This window comes from Hermetia illucens, chromosome 3 (assembly GCF_905115235.1).
Source record: "Hermetia illucens chromosome 3, iHerIll2.2.curated.20191125, whole genome shotgun sequence".
NCBI lineage: Eukaryota > Metazoa > Arthropoda > Insecta > Diptera > Stratiomyidae > Hermetia > Hermetia illucens.
In genome coordinates, this window is record NC_051851.1 from 137,677,965 (window position 1) to 137,696,640 (window position 18,676).

Below are 18,676 nucleotides of genomic sequence, written 5' to 3' on the forward strand. Positions count from 1 at the left end.
GTTAAAGAGGTGGAAGGAATACTTCATCACAGTTTTTAATCGAATCATATCCGGTGAAGTTTCGCCTCTTGTAGCAGCATTCCGGAGAATATCTATTATCAGAGTGACATAGAATGGTACAAAATGTCACATGATTCATCTAGATAAAATCTCAGAGGGCTTTGAAATCCAAAGCAGAGACCGCCAGGGTTTCATCTTGTCACCGATATTAGCTCTTCTTGTTATACATACATGTATCAATTTTTTTTTTCACTGAATAAAGTCATGTGTGGTATCAGATAAAAGGTATCGATTAGTCTTCTTTCCAAAGTCGATTAGTTGTGAAGGGGGTAGTGCGAAAGTGAAGTTGAAAAATTCCATCCCGATATCTGTTTAAGTGAAGTTGGTAGTATTGTATTACTATACTGAGAAATTGATGGGAAAGCCTTTTTAAGTTCATCTTATAATCAAATTTTGTAGAAATATAGGCTATAATATAGAGCATGATACTACCAAGTTTGAAGGAAATCGCACTATCCCAAACAAACGGCTAAATACTCTGAGCCTAAATGAAGTCAAATGGTGAAACTGTTGAGTGTTGTATATGTGTGTTTGCGGTGGGGGGGGGGGGGGGGGGGAGGCGTAGCATCTGAGTACTTAGACCGTGCTGGCCATTTTATTGGCTGCCTTGTTTAACGGAATATCCTAGATTCGTTTATGTATTCCATAATTTTCGCTGGTGGAAGTGGTGCTACCATATCAGTACCGACGCCCTGATATCTAATACGTCCATAGGCGGGGCATTCGCCTAGAAAATGATCCATGGATTCCGCTTCCTTATTACAGGAGGTACACCTTGTACAATTCCTATTCCGAACATATATCCAGCTAGTGAATTACGGCCTGTTAGAATGCCCATAATATCTCTGTAAGTCTTCCTGTTGTTCGACAGGATAAACTTTGCGGTATGCATGTTAGGTTCTAATACTAAAAGTTTAGTGTATCTAGCAGCATTTAGGCTCCGCCACCTATCATTATTAGGAGTTTGTTCCCAGTTTATGAAAACAGCCTTAGCCAATGCTACTGATTCTCCAATTGCTGGTTCCGGTCCTGGCATGGAGGTAATGCCCAGACACATAGTTCTTTGCAGTGTGGCTACTTTACGGTGAAAACTTTTTCGTCTCACCCTAACTCACCGCACTACGGATGCATAAGCGAATATCCGCCTAATGATAGTAACGTATCTTTACATTACCACATGAAGCCTGAGTCCCCGTGTTTAGGCAAAGGTCCTTCTGCACACCCCATATGCTGTGAGTGCTCGTTTCAACTTTATCTTTACATGTTTGTTCCAAAAAAGCTTTTTATCTAGAGTACTACCAGATATTTCACTTCTTTGGAGAGTTGAAAAGTTGCACCCCTCATCTCAGGGAGGCAAAGTTCATCCAGTTTCCTCCTTTTTGGAAATTATATCATTGTGGTTTTATTTGGATCTACTGAAAGTCCATGCCTGGAACACCAACTATCAATAAAATCAACAGGATGTTGTATATTTATATACACCGTTTCAAGATTCCGATCAAAAACAAACACAATAACGTCATCAAAATAAGTTTGAACGTGTATTGGCAAATTTCGCAGTTCACATAGTAATGAGTCGATCAACATACTCCACAGAAGTGGCGATAGCACGTCTCCTTGGGTGCAATCTTTCGTTGCTTTTGTTGCTAAGTTGCGATCAACACCCACTTCAGCACACAGCAATCTCTGTGTTAGCATAGCATAGCACAGTCAAACGCATCTTCAATGTCCAGGAAGATCCCCATCCTCGTACACACTTTTCAGAGTTGCATTCTCAACCTTTGGAACCAAAGAATGAAGGGCGGACTTACAGGACTTTCCACTTTGGTAAACACGAATATAACGCCCAAACATTCTCTCCAAAGTTCTTTGGATTTGAATAGTAATTACCAGGCTTCGAAATGAAACCAACCGTAACCTTTTGCCAAGAACCAAGACGTGCTAGAAAAATAATTCTTAGCTGTCGCTCTAAGTGCTCTATACCTTCCTTTAGAATTGCTGGATAGATGTCATCCATGCCAAATGTTCAAAGGACAGTATGGTAGCTCTCCATTTTTTATTGGTAACAATTACTCCCACAGGGCTCCAATTCACCTTGCGACGCTTAAGCGTTGAACTCTCTCTACTCCACTTCCAACACCAGTTTTCCCGGATGGCGTACTTCCAAGAGGGTTTGTACTGAGTTAGTGAAAGTACCATCCATATTTTTAAGAGGTTCGAACTTGGCCGACTCATCCCTTAGCAGGACTCTGTATAGCCTTGAAGTCTCTCTTTCGCCTTCCGTTTCCTTACAGTACGCTCTAAACGAGTCTCGTTTCGAACACTTAACATGCCTCTTATATTCAAGCTGTAAGACTTTGAAGTTTAACCAGTTATCATTCTTATCACTTTTACAAGCACAGTTCAGAAGTCGTCTGGTTGAATTTCTGGGTTTTTGCCTTTCACAGTTCCATCAAGGAACCTTTTTACCGCTTTGCCCCGGGAAATAGGACAAGCCTCTTCACAACACTCTAAAAGTTTGCGATACGGAGTTTGCAATTTATTTTTTAGCGCTCTAGAACTCCTTAGTTACCTAGGGAGTTGCATTTGATTGTCAATGATTTCGTTGAACTTGATAAAGTTCAATGTCCTCTTCGTTCTCCTAGGATTCCATGTTTGTATTCTGACAGTGAGACTTCGTCTAGCAACCGCCTGTTTGTAATCAACTCATTTTTCTTCTCGGTTCTCGGTGGGGCGCACCTTACTTTTGTAGTCATGAGACCAGCTGAAGTGATGAAATCAAATAGCTTCTCTTCTCCGGGATTGTATTTGCTACTGCCCAACAAATATGTTGAGCAGTCGCATCGTAACTTATTAAAAGTTCGAGACAACTTGATTCGTGAGTATTAATTTAGTTTTGTGAGGAGAGCCGCAATTCCAAGCACGTAGGTTTTTTTGGAATTCCTGGACTGGCATATTCAGTGGCCTCCCACCTGCGGCTTCTTAAGAGGCAATAAAAGTGACACTCTAGAGACAACGTATTTTTCCACAAAGATTTTCGCGTGCTGGCGGCAATTCATTTCTTCCATTCGGCTGCCGGAATCCTTGCAATGGCACGCTTCGAAGCAAACTTGACAGTCAATGACCAGATGTCAAATGCTGGTTGTGGTTCCACCATTGTGGATCCGAACCCATGGCGAATCAGTTAGTCAGCTTCTTCATTACTAGTCATGTTTGAGTGCCCTAGCACTCACATCAGGAATGTTTCGTCTGGTCGGCCAAATTTCAGCAGCACTTGGTGACCACTCCACATCAATTGCTTGATGTATTATTGCTATTTAGTGATGCTGATGATACTCGACTGTCGGAACAGATTCGAATCTTTGACTTCAATATGGTTGCCATTTTTCTGAAAGGTGAGATCAGATCCATAATTGAGTTTTCTGAGAACACCCTTGCGCAAGATCTATCTTCCATGACTGATTTGTCGGTGAAGATTGTTATGTCTGTAATTACAAAAGGCTTGTAGATATTTGCCGACCATCCATCTCTTTTGATGATTAAAACAGAGTATATCTTCTCAAAGATAAATCTGAAGACCATATGATCAGCAGGAATCGGAGCGACTTCATTTTCATACGCACGCATGATCGTATGATTGGTCGTCTTTTCATGTGCCAATGACATCAACCCGATAGGCTTCGTTAATTCCTTTCAGTTTCACCTCCAGGTCAATGGGGGCAGATTATGGATTGATGCTTCCACGTGAACTTGGTGTCGAGATGGTTTTCTAAAGAATTTGTTGTACCGGTTGTATTCCCACATTTCTACCCATACCGCTCCTAGTGAACATAACGAGTCCAGTCCTCCTAGTGTCCACCGTCACTATGAGTGAGTTCGTTATGGAGCCCTAACTGTGGATTATGTGCAGAGTTGCATTCTCATTCTGTGTCAGCAAACTTGCCGATGATTATTACGGTTAGATCACCCGCCAATTTTTTTTGTACAAACTCCTTTGTGTTCTCCAGGAACCACAGAAATGTATTTGTTTCCAGGAGCCATAATAGAGGTGAGAGATCCCCTCTCTGTGGGCAACCCATACAATATATTGCCTCAATAGACTTCAGTCCGACCAATACCAGGTTTTTTCTCTACTCCAGCATATAAATGATCCAATAGATTAATAGTGGATCTATTCCATTCTATATTACACATCAATTCAAATGAGACATAATAGAAGCCACTTTTGATATCCATTAATGCGCCTAAGGCGTACTTCTATTCGGACCACCTTCTAAATTTTCACTCTGAGCTCATGAGTACATTTGCCTTTCTGTTGGGCACCTACAGTGGAGTGTCCATCTGGGGATGTTTGGTATGTGTCCATTGCGGACTGATCTACTAGCCTTGTCCTTTTAATTGAAAGAAAGTTAGACTGATGGGTGGGAAGCATCCGTTTAGGCAGGTATTCTTAGTTTGGGAATGAATACTACTTTCAGATAATGCCACGTAATTGGAATATAAACATGTGCCAGGTATTTGCGATATATCCGGATATATAGATGTAGTGCATCCATTCCGCAGATTTGTACTTATGAAACGATTTTACTAGCTCATATGATATTTTGCATGCCAAAGTTCAATATCTCGGTTGATGACTGCATGCGCCTATCGACTGAGATTTTGGATGCTGCCTGGGAAGTGCATTTTCTGTGCAGCTCCCACTTGGTAACCGTAGAGTGCCTAACTGCTGGAAACCCTCTTTGACAAGGATGCGCTTCAAATTTGAGGTCGATTCAAGCTGGTTAGTTTCTCCGCAAAGCGTCTCAATGATGTTCGTTTAGCTGACTTTTTGCTCTTACTTCGAGTTTTCTGAGACTATCAGAGCAGGGTACCCTTACCGTTTTCCTGTTTGCCAAATCCGAGTTCCACCACGGTGTTTTATCTTCTCTTGACGTATTGAATGAGCCAGGAACCATAGCTCGGACGCTCCGTGGATTTCGAAGTGGATCAGTTCAAGGTGAATCCATGTTTATTGCGAAATTAATGCAGCTGTAAGCTAAAAGCATGATCTCGTTCGATAATCTCCACTCTCCGACCAGAGCAACCATTCCAAGGAATACCACCGAAATGCCGATAATATTACACCCAACCGCTTCGAAAAAGAGTGTTGATTACTTAAATTAAGGATCTGCTGTTCGGTTTCTATCAGATATTCCAATAGTTTCGATCCTCTCGTATTGATGTTATTGTAGAACTTCCCCAACAGATATGATGGGCGTTGACATCGCATCTTGCTATTAGCTCCGTGTCTGGGCAGCTCCAATGCACGTTCCACTGGAAACTTTGCCCTACAGAGCACCACAAAGTCTTTTTATCCCCCTGTTGATTTTTTTATGGCTAATTTGATCGTTGTGGTGACGCCATCATATAGGCCGTTAATCAAGATAGCCTTGAGGTCCTTTGAAACCCCCATACAGAAGCCGGGTCTACCAATTCGATTGGTAGGAAGAAAATCAAAGCGTTGAAAATTTAAACCCTGATTTCTCCACCAATAACCCATGTTCCGAGTACAAGTAAAGGTGCAGAACCATGTAGGCGTGGTCTCCTTTCACGCGTTTGCTAATGTATCCCTTCTGGAAGATTTCCTAGAGTTCAAGTTAGTTTGGGACCATATGAGACAGAGAATTTTTAATGAGAGTGTCGTAAAAAAAGGTTAAACGTACTCTTGCAATTGTGCACATACTTCTCCATCAAAGTGTCAGAGAGTCTCCAAATTTACTGCTCTCTCTTAACAAAGCGAGAATTGCAACGATAGTGGACGAATTTAATCAAGATAAGGTCGTAACCTGGATTGAGAAGCATATGCAAAATCGCAAAAGTACGTTTAACCTTCCTGTTTAAGCTAAATTACGGTATGTGGATCCGTGCCAATAGGTCACTAAGAAATCACAACCTGAAAACAACCCTAATTTATACCGTCAAGCCAATCAAAATTGAGTTTGGTTAGTGATCTTTCGTGGAAGTTCTCTTTCTCAAATGTGAAGAAACATACGTGGAGGAGCTTAAGCTGCTTAAGTGCCTTAAGCTACCACTTAGGACCTCTGAAATCAGCGGATCTATTTTAATTATTTATGGGATTTAAATTGAGGAAATTTGAACATGTTTCCAAATTTAAAGTCAACGAAATATAAATAACTTACCATCATTAGAATCCTTTCCCATTACATTTTCCGGTTCAAGCCAGCCAAGTATTTTAATGCCAAAGTTATTGGTTGTGATTTGTATTCCTTGAACGCAACAAATCAAATGTTCCAAGTTAACGCCATTATCATTGAATGTAATGTTAACACCGAGTTCGCCTTGAATGCAATGTACAAGGCTCGCAACCGGTATGTCTCCGTTATGGTTCTTGAGCAGCGGATATATGATGGATTGGATTTCTGATATAGTCATGAACACATTCGGTAGTGGCTCAATTTCCTGCTCGGCCCATCCCTTATGTTGCTCTCGTTTAAAGTGCGTGGTGCAATACGGGACACTCAACTGAAGGCATTCCATCAAGGGACTGGTCTCGATTGAGTTGACCAGGTCTGGATGCAAGCTGATGTACTTCTCCTCGTTTTTGTCTGTTGTGATATTACAAATGTCCTGCATTTTGTAAAGGTCTAAGACGCCTATGGAGGACTTGAAACGTGACTGAAATAATTCTCGAAATTTACACATGGACAGTGTACAGTATGGAACGTCCTGAAATAATTAGAACCATAAGAAGTAGAAGTGCAAGGACTCCTGAACGTACCTTGAGTAGTCCTGCTACTTGACATCTCAAAGTGTTTATCTCAGTCGATGATGAATCCCGCGTGTAGGAAACTACCATGCGTTTGTGACCGATTTTCTTCCGATGTAGATTAGATACAACCTGCTTGGCAAACTGCAAAGGAATTTAATAGTAGAAGTACCGATAGATGGTTATAGAAAATTTGTACTCACGTGAAGATTCGGGACAGTCACTTTAACATAGGAGTTTCCCTCAATAACCAACGACACAACAGGAGTGATTGGTTTTAGTTGATTCAATAGAAAGTGCCGCAAACTATTTTCCTCCAGCGAATAGTCAAGATTGTTGATTTGAAGAGTCACTGGTTGATTTGCCTGATCAGTTGTCCCGGGGTATCCACCTGCGCTGCCATTACTACTACTGCTGGTGGAGATGGAAGCCTCAGATAGTTCTGATGGGGCGTAACAGGAAGTAGTTGGACAAGATCCATAGAATTGCATGTTGTATTGTTGAAGATATTGGACATTATTCATTGAGCCCGCATAAGATGCTCGATTGTTATAGTAGGGAGCAAAACGATTCCTTTCGCCATAGCCTCCGTAGGGTGGTGGCATTTGAGGAGGTGCCCCGCCGCTATTCATGGTACTTGAATGCGGAAAATTTTGGCCTAGCCCGTTAGGTTTTGGCGGTAACATTCCGTTAGTAAGTTTCATATTCATATTGTAATTTTGGTTGTTGAAATAGCGAACAGGCAAGCGAGCTTCCTCCATTGGGCGGATGTAAATTGGTAGCACACAATAAGGCAGGCCAGATGATGATCCTTGCGAACGAAATGAATAATTTAGCTGCGGACAATCATTAGGTTGATGAAGATTATATCTATCTGACATCGCCCCAAAGTTTCTTTGTTCGATTACCTATAAAGTATTTAACCCTTTGTTGTGTTTGAAACGGGTGCTTGCTAGATGCGTAGCACGTAGCACCGTCCTCTCAAACAACCGCACTAAGGGGTTAACTGTTCTTCATTTAATTTACCGATAATTAAAATGCATTCCATTACAACTTGTATTTTCAATATTTTAAATCAATGAGTTTACCTGAAATAAGAGCCAGTTTTCGTCACAATAGAAGTAACCTTTTTCCGGAATTTGTTTCATAAATGCTCACTATATTCACTATTTGTTTCTATAATTTAAAAATATAAATTACTTTATGCACCAGTGAATTATCGGGAATTAATTGTTGTCACTTTTTTTTTTTAATTTAATATTTTTAGTTTTTTTTAGGATTTATATAGTTTCAATTAAAACAAAGCACCGAAACCGATCAAGAAAACACATCAACTGATTTGGTTTGAAAATATGCAATTTATCGAGGAATTAAGTATGCCACTTGCGAGTGCAAGTGGAAATGGCGGTAAAACAGTTTTAGTACTTAATTTTAAAAAGTTAATGTGGCCAAACTAGTCTAATTTGAAAAAGCTCTTTTAGAAGTTTTCTGAAAATACGCATTCAATTTAAAATACCGCATTTTAGAACTCTATATATAAAACGTAAATTTACTAAAATCTGTACATTGTCTTTCTGTGTTTTCTATTGGTTAGTTCGGATTTGCTAAGGTTTTCTATAAAACAAAATTTTATTGAAATCGGTTCAATGTCTGTCTGTCCGTTTGTTCGTCTGTAATACGCAGTTCTCTCAACGGTCGTAGTCATTGACACGAAATTTGGTGCGAAGGCGGGAGCTGCGAACGCCCACGCATGCAGCGGGTAATATTATTCTACAGTGAGTTTAAGAGGTATCAAATAAAAGGTCTTGACCAGTACTTTCTGAAGCCGGCCTTCATTTGGACATTTGTAGGCAGGAAGTGCGGCTGCTATACATTGATCATTTTTAGCATTCCATATCCATTCTCAGAAATTACCGAAATTACAGAAAAGTCTGAACAAAATTTGGAAGCTGCTTCTATACGGTTGCCAAGGCTTTAAAATACCCTCCATATCGATTTCTCCTCAAATATAGTTAATAACAGTATATTACTATGTTTTTTGGGAAATCGACTGGGAAACTTCTCCTGGACTCATGAGGTCATTTGTACTAATATCGACTATAATCTGAAGTATGATATTGCTAAGCTTGGTGAATATCGCACTATTACTAACAAACTTACAGTAGTTCAAAGTTGTCTACTCCGCGTAAGTTTACTGCAACCCAAAACACGGAATATCAATATCACACTAAAGTAAATACTCGCAGTTTGACATGCTATATTACGAGCTACGTAGAAATGGCACAGTTCAGCACTTAAATATACTTGCACAACAAATGCACAAAACTTTTCATATCTGAAGCTTCGAGCGTCCGGTTTCCGACTTGTTTTTAAGAATGTGGAAATCCTCCTAGATTCAATGTCACTTCGGGTAGAGGTATGCGTGCTGGATGCTTTGTCATTATCGTACTGCTTAAAACTGACCTTTGAGCTTTTCCGATGCCTCATTGCCGTTTGACCCAATATGACCTGGAGCCCAGAACAACCCAAACCTCCTCTGTTATGAAGGACTCGTCGGTGTACCGGGTAATCAGCTTTGGTTTAAGCATTAGATGGCTGCTATACTTTTCCCTCCGACTATTCCGACTCTAACTTCGCATGGAAATAATGAGGGGTTAATTTCAGAAAGACCACCAGGAACGTTGTCATGTAGTAAAACACGTTGAAGCCAGTGTTTCGAGTTAGTATAACTCACGCACTGTTGTGCCAAGTTTGATTCTGTCCACCCAGATTGGTTGTACTATGGCAAATCATCAGACCTACCGTAGCTTTCATACATTTGATTCTGACGTGCGCCTTCCAGAGTAGCGTATGCTCATTTAACTTCTTTGTCATGTGGCTATTAAGTTAAGCGGTCAAGCTTACGCTTTCCAGTTTAGCCTTCTTCCACCAGTCACTAATAATTTTTCGTCTCAGTTGGATTCTATTGTACAGGGTGTACTCATACTATATTATCAGCGTAATCCTAGACCTTTATTCCAGTATTAGTTAGCTCTTTTAAGAGCTCATTTTAATGCTGAATGCATAACATTAGCGGTGATAGTACTCCACCCTGTGGACAGCCTTGGATTGTGTTCCTGACAACCTAATTGATACCTATTTGTACTTCTACTTGCTCTTTTCTAGCATTTTGTCCATCTAGACTGTGAGAGTTTTCCTGATCCGGTAGCGGATGTAGAAGCACCCCCGATATCCATAAACACACGTTTTTTTGTACTTATTACTTTGCGTTACTCTCTCTGTTCTGTCCATTAATGCAGGGCAGCTTCGATTTATCATCTTGCTGAAAGGGATCACTTTTGCCAACTTTCGGAACAAAAACCACCCTTACCACCGTCAGGAATATACTTAGAATGAGTTCTAGCCTCCTTTGAAGTAATGCTGAGATCCAATGATGTCAGCATTTTGAAAGTTCCCACTTCCCATCTTACCCTAGCTTTCAAATATACTTTTTAGCTGTTTCCAGCTCTTGAAGATGATACTGTACTCCATTATGGGGTAGTATTTGATTCTCATATGCCCCGCCCTTTAATGTATGACCTATCCACTGCTATTTTCGCGTTTTTATCACGGATAACTTCGCAGGAAGCCGACGAATTTGTTCATTTGTGATTGGTCTCAGGCTAGAATATCCCGATGAAGTGAGGCAAACATATTAATTCATGGCAGCTTGGAACTTCTGAATAGTGGTGGCGGTCACTTCTATGTGATACTTCCATTGAGTAGCAAAAAGACAATATTGTTCGATGCCTTCGATGTTCTACCCGTTATTGTACATAGGGAGAATACCATGGTAGGGAGAATACCAACCTTCGTTGCTTATTGAGAGAGTAAACAGATGTCACCCGTGGTAAATGCAACCCTAGCTTTTTATTTCAAATGCCTTTGAGACTTTACCTTGATGCAGAGATCTCAAAACCCTACTCCATAATGATCCATGCTGATTTGTCATTTCACCCCACTTCTTGAGCTGCTTATCATAATGGATGAAAAGCATAATGATAACGAGGGGCTTACGACCACCGACAAGCTCTTTCGTGATGCGGTATACGGTAGCGAAATCGTCACTATTTGCGCACTCAACCAGGTCTTATAACGTCCTTTTGAGAAGTGAGAGACAATTTTATTCTTGTCATAGATAAAGGCATTTGTAATGACCGCCGAATGCTTATCAATACTCTCAGGCGGTTAAATTTGTAAGTCGACGTTCTATTCTCCTGCGATTAGGCACTGTAGGGACATGCAAGCGATCATCAGATGGTGGTCCGTTTCGATAAGGATAGGGCCCCGGGAAGTGAGTTTTTGGACCCTGTCTTCCCTATTTTCAGTACATTTCCCATTTTTTTTAAAGACAGACAGATGACATTGTCCAGTCCTTCGCTCTAACTTTGTGTATTCTGCATGCTTTTATGGTTTGTTCAATTGTTCCCCGGAAATTCCTGAGGTTGTTTCACTGTTTTGCCTGGTCGCGTTGCTATTCGTCGTCGGTTCGTTCTTTTACCTTGACCAGTACCCGTTTTGCTGTGCTGTCTGCTGCCTAAATTTTATTGGATCCGTTAGAATTGCAGAAGTGGTAGGATCTTCCTCGTGCAGTCCCTAATCAATTTACTGACTTGTTCCGGTTCCGGGAAGTAACCCGATACCTCAACTGCTCTACGGGATTTTCCACCAACTTCTAATGTAACTTGAATAGTTGCGTCGTCAAACTTCTTCCCCTCAATAGGCAGCAGGTCTATTTCCTTACTTGCTCCTGCCCTTTCGGCTTCTGTAATCTTCATGCTACCCTCAGGGATTTCCGTAGATTCTTCATCTGATGTGTTCTCCGAAGACCTTTCTTCGGCTCTCCTTGTTCACGCGTGCCGGGATATTACCGAATGTGTACTTGTTACTTCATTTACCCCGAACAGTTTTCCTACTTGCTCTAAATACTCTACTACTACTAAAATATTAGACAATAATAAGGTGTAGCCTCCAATGTTGCTGTTTTAGGAAGGTCGACTATTATCTTAAGCGTCGCTGGTATGTCATTCTCAGCATATATTAATGGTTTCACTTTCTTCCAGCTTGTGAATTTAGAGATTGTGGTCCTGAGCTCTTTTGATGTGTACTCCGTAGCACAGTCTAACAAAATCAAACCATTCCTCTATTATGTTATGTGCTGATTTCCGCAGCTCCCTCTCCTTCGGTTCCGCTGTTGAAGGCTTACTTCTATTCTCAGCTTCTTTGAGAGGCCTCTCAGTTCCAAGCGTTGTTTAAGATAGGGTAGATGCCGTTTGGTTTCCAGTTTTTTTGCTGATGGCTGCTATGTTAATCTCAGATGTACTCTTTTAGGTCCCTGCGTTCAAATTATTGATCTTTGTTGGTGTGGCCTTTACCTGACTTCCTAGCTCTTCCCTTCTTGGATATGTTTCCACCTGATGCATTACTCGGTGTAGGATCCCCCTTTTTTGTTGTAGCTATCATAACAATTTTAGTTTGTAATGACTGGAGTAGATTGGGCGATGGTCAAAAGACCATTTTGTGTCCCCGGAGTCGACTTAAAGGGGAGAATTGTCCGAAAAACCTAAAAAATGGCAAAATTGCGCTTGCTCGGCTTTTTGCTAGCCAGGCTCAGGAATGTGGGGAGTCATTTAAACCCTTCAGTACCTCATGTGTTATTTAACGGACTTCATGTTATCTTGAACCGATGCATGGATCCGCTCTGGGACCTGAAAAATAAACTAAAAACGATTATTACCGATTATACCACCGTAGGTTTGCGAATCAAGCCACGAAATGTACCACCCCATGCACTTTTATCGCGATTCCAAAAAACTGTGTTCGCTGAGAGGGGGAGCAGCGACGTCTACCTGAAGTGCAGCAACTCGTTGCCTTACAGTGTACGAGCCACTTAGTAGATGCAATTACCTGGTAGACACAGGCGCGAAAGTCTCAGTCCTCCTCGTCTCCAGGCCCAACAAACTTTCCCCAGCAGCTAAAATTAGTGACAGCAAATTCCATCTTCGTCGCAAATTATGGCTACAGGCAAGTAGACGTAAGTCGTAGTCTGCGTAGGACCTTTTCGGGGCGCCTCATTTTGGCTGACATTATTGTCCCCATATTAGGCCCAGACTTCCTGCGCCACTATGGGCTGCTGGTAGATATGCAGCATAGATCGCTGATAGACCCCACAAACTCTCTTCGGTCGCCAGGGAAAATTTCTAACAACAACACTCTTTCTATCATTTTTGAGGACGTTGCCAAACCACGTATTCGCGCATTCTTCCAAAAATATTGCAACGTTACTACCGAATGTAGTCTCTCTCTCAACCGACCGAAAGGTCTTGTCGTCTCGAGCTTGGATCTCGCCAAAGCTTACCATTAAATCCCTGTAGCTCCCGAAGATATTCCAAAGACAGCAATTTGCACAACTTTTGGACTCTTCGAGTTCACACGGATGATTTTTCGCCAGTTTAATTTGGCGCAAAACTTCCAGAGATTTATGCACTCGGTACTACAAAACTTGGACTTTTGTTTCGTCAACTTGAATGGTTCTGGTCGCATTTTCTGTCGAGTACGAGCATTTGACACATTTTGAGTCCATTTTTCAATGCCTCCTTGAAAATGGCGTAATTCTTAATGTTGACAAATGAAAATTTCTCCAGCAGCAGGTGAATTTTCGACCCTTATAAGGTGCAAGTGATCGTGAGCTTTCCGCTCCCAAAGACGGTCAACGAATTTAGAAAGTTTTTGGGCATGGTAAATTTCTACCGTCTTTTCCTGCTCAAAGCCGCTCACTACCAGGCACCCCTTTCTGTCTGGTTCTAAAACCAAAGATTCGGGGGAGGTTATGTGGTTTCTAGAAACCGTCCAAGCGTTTGATACCACCAAGTATCAGATGGTAGAGGCTACTCTTTTGGCATTCCTTCAACAAGATGCACCTCTAGCCGTGCTCGTCGATGCTTCAGACACAGCAGAAGGCGCTGCTGCTCACCAAAGGGTGAATCAAAGCTGGCAATCAGTGGGTTTCTTCTCAAAACAGTTAAATCCCGCTCAACGGAATTCCGGCGCCGCGTATCTGAGTATTAAGCACTTCCGATATTCCCTTGAGGGTAGGCCTTTTGTGGACCATAAACGACAAAGCGTCCCCTCGCAACTTCAACACTTCGCTTACATAAGACAACTCACATCGGACAAACAACATGTGTTCGGTTCCCGAATCCTCGAGGTCGACATCCCCGCCGCAGTTGATTTTTCGACAATCGCTGTAGCTTAGAAGGACAATGCAGTTTTTCAGAACCTACAGTCGAACTCCAAATATAAATTCAAAGAGTTCTCTATTTTCGGCTCACATTCCTCCTCTATCTATGGCAAGATACCTGAAAAGGGACCTAGGCTATACATTCCAGCCGTTTTTCGTAAAGAAGTATTTCAGACAACAAATCGGCTAGTCTCCAGCAAGTATTTCTGGCCGTCCATGAACGAAGACGTCAACTCTTGGTCCAAAGAGTGCATGCCAAAAGTATAAATTCCTTAGGTCGGCAAGGTGCTTCTACACTATACATCTCAACATTATAGCCCTTTGCCAAATTCGCACGACTGCAAGTAGCACCTCCCGATCATTGATTGGTTTACGGGGTGGTCTGAGGCAATACCTCTGAAGGACCTAGTCAAGTGCTGAGGTCCTCTGTCGAGAGTTGATTCCACGCTTCGGTGTATACGCCGTCATCATCACAGACCAGGGAATGCGATTTGAATCTACTCTCATCTCGGAGCTCGGAAAGTTCAATGGGAAGTTAGAACGTTGGCATAGGACGCTGAAGGCAGCCTTTACGGCGCGCCACGAGCCGTCCTGGCCGCAAGTCTTGCCTTTCGTTCTGCTTAGCCTCCGTACAGTCGTCCGCGAAAGTTTGCTGCCAGCCCTGCTGGGCTGCTGTGCGGGGGGAACCTTCGACCCCCTGGCGACGTAGTCGTCGACACGAGAGACGGTCTTGGAGAGACGGGATTGTTGCGCCTACTACAAGAGGTGTTCAAAAATGAAAGCTACCTCCACCATCTCGTCACACGCAGCCGGGGCCCACACCTCTGAGGAACTTCAAGTTTGTACCCACGTCCAAGTGAAAACTGGTACATTCCCGAAGTCGCTGCAACCACCATTCAAGGATCCTTATAAGGTTCTCGAGCGTGGGGAGCACTCGTTCGGTCTGGACGTGTGTCGCTCACCTAATAGCATCTACTTGGACAGACTTAAGCCCTTGTTCCAGGAATCAGACGGCACTGGATGGAAGTGAGAGCGCTACATTCGTTTTAATGTTCGCCAATCGACCGCAGCTGAGTAGTCTCGCCAAGGGTTCTCTCGCCGAAACCCCTAGATTTCAGCTGGTGGCGGAGTGCTTTGGCGGAGCGATATCAAAATATGAAATCAGAATAGAAGCCATTTATACCTTGCTTATAACTGTGAATTTAGATTAATCCGTTACAAATACGGAACCAGAGTACTGATATTACAGAAGCATGGAGGAACAAAAATTGGGCCCTCACCGGCTCTCACTTGTGAACGGAATTCACTCATTCAAATCAACTTCACAACACAACAAGGCACACAATAGCAGTCCCGTTATATCACAGGATTGCGTGCGTAACATTTCTTGTCAGAAACAAGCTTAAAAATGATTTTAATAATATGCAACATGGTTGAATTTACATGAAAATAACAACAAACATATTAGAAACCGAAAGCTCGACGCTTCAGGGGTTGAAGGTTTTGCTGATTTTTATGTAACAATGGTACACAATGGTTACATTTATATATAGCTTGCAGTGTATATAACATATACACGTTGATTATACTTGATGTTGAATTCTATATAGTACTGACATTTGATCTCTTAGGGAGGCAACTTTGGCCTACTATAACTTTGGTAATAATAGTGAAATTTCCACCAAACTTTCCAATATGCTCTTCACATTATGGCAACATTTTACGGATTAAGGATGAATTTAAGGCGGTTGGTAGTATATTTGCAAAATGTAATAATTTATTTCAGCAACATCATTATTTTTTCATTTTCTTCGGTTGTTTAGTTTCTCAAAACCGGCCCTTGTAACTCAAGGACTGAGGAAGGGGAGAAGTAGTCGCCGAAATATGCATATTTGCAAAAAATAATAAATTTCTTAGTAAACGGAAACGGTTTGAGTTTTTTAAGTTATTGTCACTTGAAGTGATCGTTTTCAACAAAATCTTAAAAAGGTTAATGATTGCTTTGAAATGTTGGAAAATTTTTATATTAATCTTATAAATATTTAAATCCATTTTACGGTTTTTACGGAAATAAAATTGCAAAAACCAAAATAAAACCGATCATTTTTGAATTATTATACTATTTTAAAATTGGTGAATATCGGAACAGGAAACAGGGAATTTAAAGGAGGTAATGAAGGTGTTGAAGGAAGTTAAGTAGGCAAAAAAAAAGAAAATATGTTGCACAGTAGGATATGAATTTTTCGGCAGATAGTCACAACACAGTACTCATTTAAATCTTATGAGTAAGGAGGTCATGAGGTTCGCAATGTAAAAGCCTCCGGTAGCACGGCATGGCCAGAATTACTCGATGAGGCAACCGGGTATCAGTGAGGCTTTGTTCGAATGCAGTCTGTAACTCCCGATTGCAGGCTATGTATTGAATCTGAATTGTGTGATACCATACATTGAGGGAGGGCATTTTCGACCTTCTAGTCTAAATTTGTAGCGCTTTGTTAATAGTATGGTTATTTCGTACAGGGTATGACTCTCATCACGTGTTCAGCCTGGTCCCCAGAGAGCAATTATGGACCCTCAGAAAGCTTTCTATTGATTCCAAGGGAGTTATATTTTGCATCAGTCTAATTTGTAGTCCACAACTTGATCCCTGTAAATTTGGGGGACCTAATTGGTGCATGGTCTTCAGTTTCAAAAGTTTGGGGAAGCATGAGGAGCGTCGAGTGGTGGACTTTCAGAAAGCAGTTAGTAAGGACTTTTCTTTGCTTTTGATGAGTTGTGGGTGAATGGTTCAATCCGGAAAATATATTTGTAATCGATTTCTCTTCTCTTTTCTCTTTTGTACACAGAGTGCATAACACGGAGTAATACATGAAGTATTGTGATGAAAAGATACAACCAACACAGAGGATACCACTATTTTATTCAACAGTACAGTTGAAGTCCTAAATCAAACTACAGCATTAAATTGACTAAAAACATCATACCGTCGTAATCTGCGACCTAGTTTAACATTCTATTATTCGCAATGAGATCTAGCAAGATTTATTTTTAGGTGGAAATCTGTCCTTTACTTACTCTCATAGTTTATAAACATTTTGCTCTTAAGCGATTTTGTTGGATTACTTTAACCATGTTAAGTAATCTAACATGTTAACTAATCTAGTAAACTGCGTTGCTCCTCGATAGTTCTTCAACAGCACTGTTTACTTGAAATTACAGACAATATATATTGGAATATATACAACAAACAAAATCCGTTGACCTTTGCGTAGGGGCTATGCATTTCATGCGTCCAAAAAAATTATCTCTTCGGATTCTGTGTTAACAAACCATCTTATCAGCATTGTAATATTCGTTACAAGTTGATTCTTCGAAGGCATATATATATGTATGTATGTGTGCTTTTCTTCGCACATATTCTGGAGTAGTCGGGAAAATATGTAATTCACATTATTAACCATTTAAAATCTGAGCGATTCATTAACCGAGCGTCTGTATCGAGTAGACCATCTTGGTGATCGCACTACTTTTCCCACCTCCATATTAAATTGTGTTTTGTGAATAATTTTTAGTTCGTAAAGAATAAAAAGTGTCAAAGGGAAACTTCGGTGTGCAACCTCCAGAATTTGTGAAAAATATACCCTTTGCCCTTGCGAAGATTTTTCTGTGAAAGTGGGCGATCTAGAAACCGTACCCACTTATTTATAGTTTAAAAGGATCTTGTCAAGTTTCCTCTTATTTAGTTTCACTCACAATAATGACGTTTTGTGTTTTAAGAACAGAATACGGTTTCATTACAATAACTATTATAGGCTCCGCAGTGACAATAAACCCAAAAATCAGGACACCGTCTTTATTCCTTTAAGCGGCCTTTCGAAAGTGATCGTCTGTTCTATCCCGTGGAATTTTTCGAAAAAAACTTCATTATGTATTTTCAATTTCAAGGTAAGATGTGTTTTATTATTTCCAAAAGTAGCTTTCAAGAATATCAATCAAGGGGTGAATATTTTGTAAACTGTTTCCTATATATATATTCGATATATCCTGTATATTTGTTTCGGGAATTTGAGAAAAAATTTATTGCCGAGATTTGACTCCATCCAGTATCTCATCTTTTTCAAACCTCACTTTGATTGAAGTCAACTTGGATTTTTTAAAAAAGAAAAAACTACTTTCCTGCTCGGCTTGTGTGAGATTATTTTACTTGGACAGGACTTAATTATTTTTTTATGAAATAATCTTACTTAATTATTTTTTTATGAAATAATCTGATAGTTCGCATTGGATATCGCAACTTAGTACTTGCCGTACTATGCGCTAGTCCTTCATTGTGGAATATTAAGTGGTAAATTTTATCCGACCTTTATCCTTTAGTGTTCGGGGTGTTCATTGGTAACAGTTTAGCTGTCAATATTATAGTGGTTGTGATTCCTAAGTGTTAGTCGACCCTTACCATTTGTAGATATTTTCAATCCTTGGGAACCGGCAGCAAATCAGAAGCATTCCAGGAGCTTGAATTACCCACCAAATTTCCAATGACCTTTGTATAACTAAGTTTACCTAGTCCT

At 40.8% G+C, this 18,676-nt stretch overlaps 1 protein-coding gene across 1 annotated transcript in view; it reads right to left on the reverse strand.

The window, feature by feature from the left end:
• Window positions 1-8,195, reverse strand: part of LOC119652166 (meiosis regulator and mRNA stability factor 1) — a 36,352-nt gene extending 28,157 nt beyond the window's left edge. Inside the window, exons 1-3 of the mRNA XM_038056112.1 lie at window positions 7,033-8,195; window positions 6,842-6,973; window positions 6,243-6,789 (exon numbers count right to left, since the gene is read on the reverse strand). Of these exons, the coding sequence (XP_037912040.1) occupies window positions 6,243-6,789; window positions 6,842-6,973; window positions 7,033-7,710 (1,357 nt within the window). The 5' untranslated portion in view covers window positions 7,711-8,195. The remainder of the gene's footprint in view (window positions 1-6,242; window positions 6,790-6,841; window positions 6,974-7,032) is intronic.
• Window positions 8,196-18,676: the final 10,481 nt, after the last annotated feature.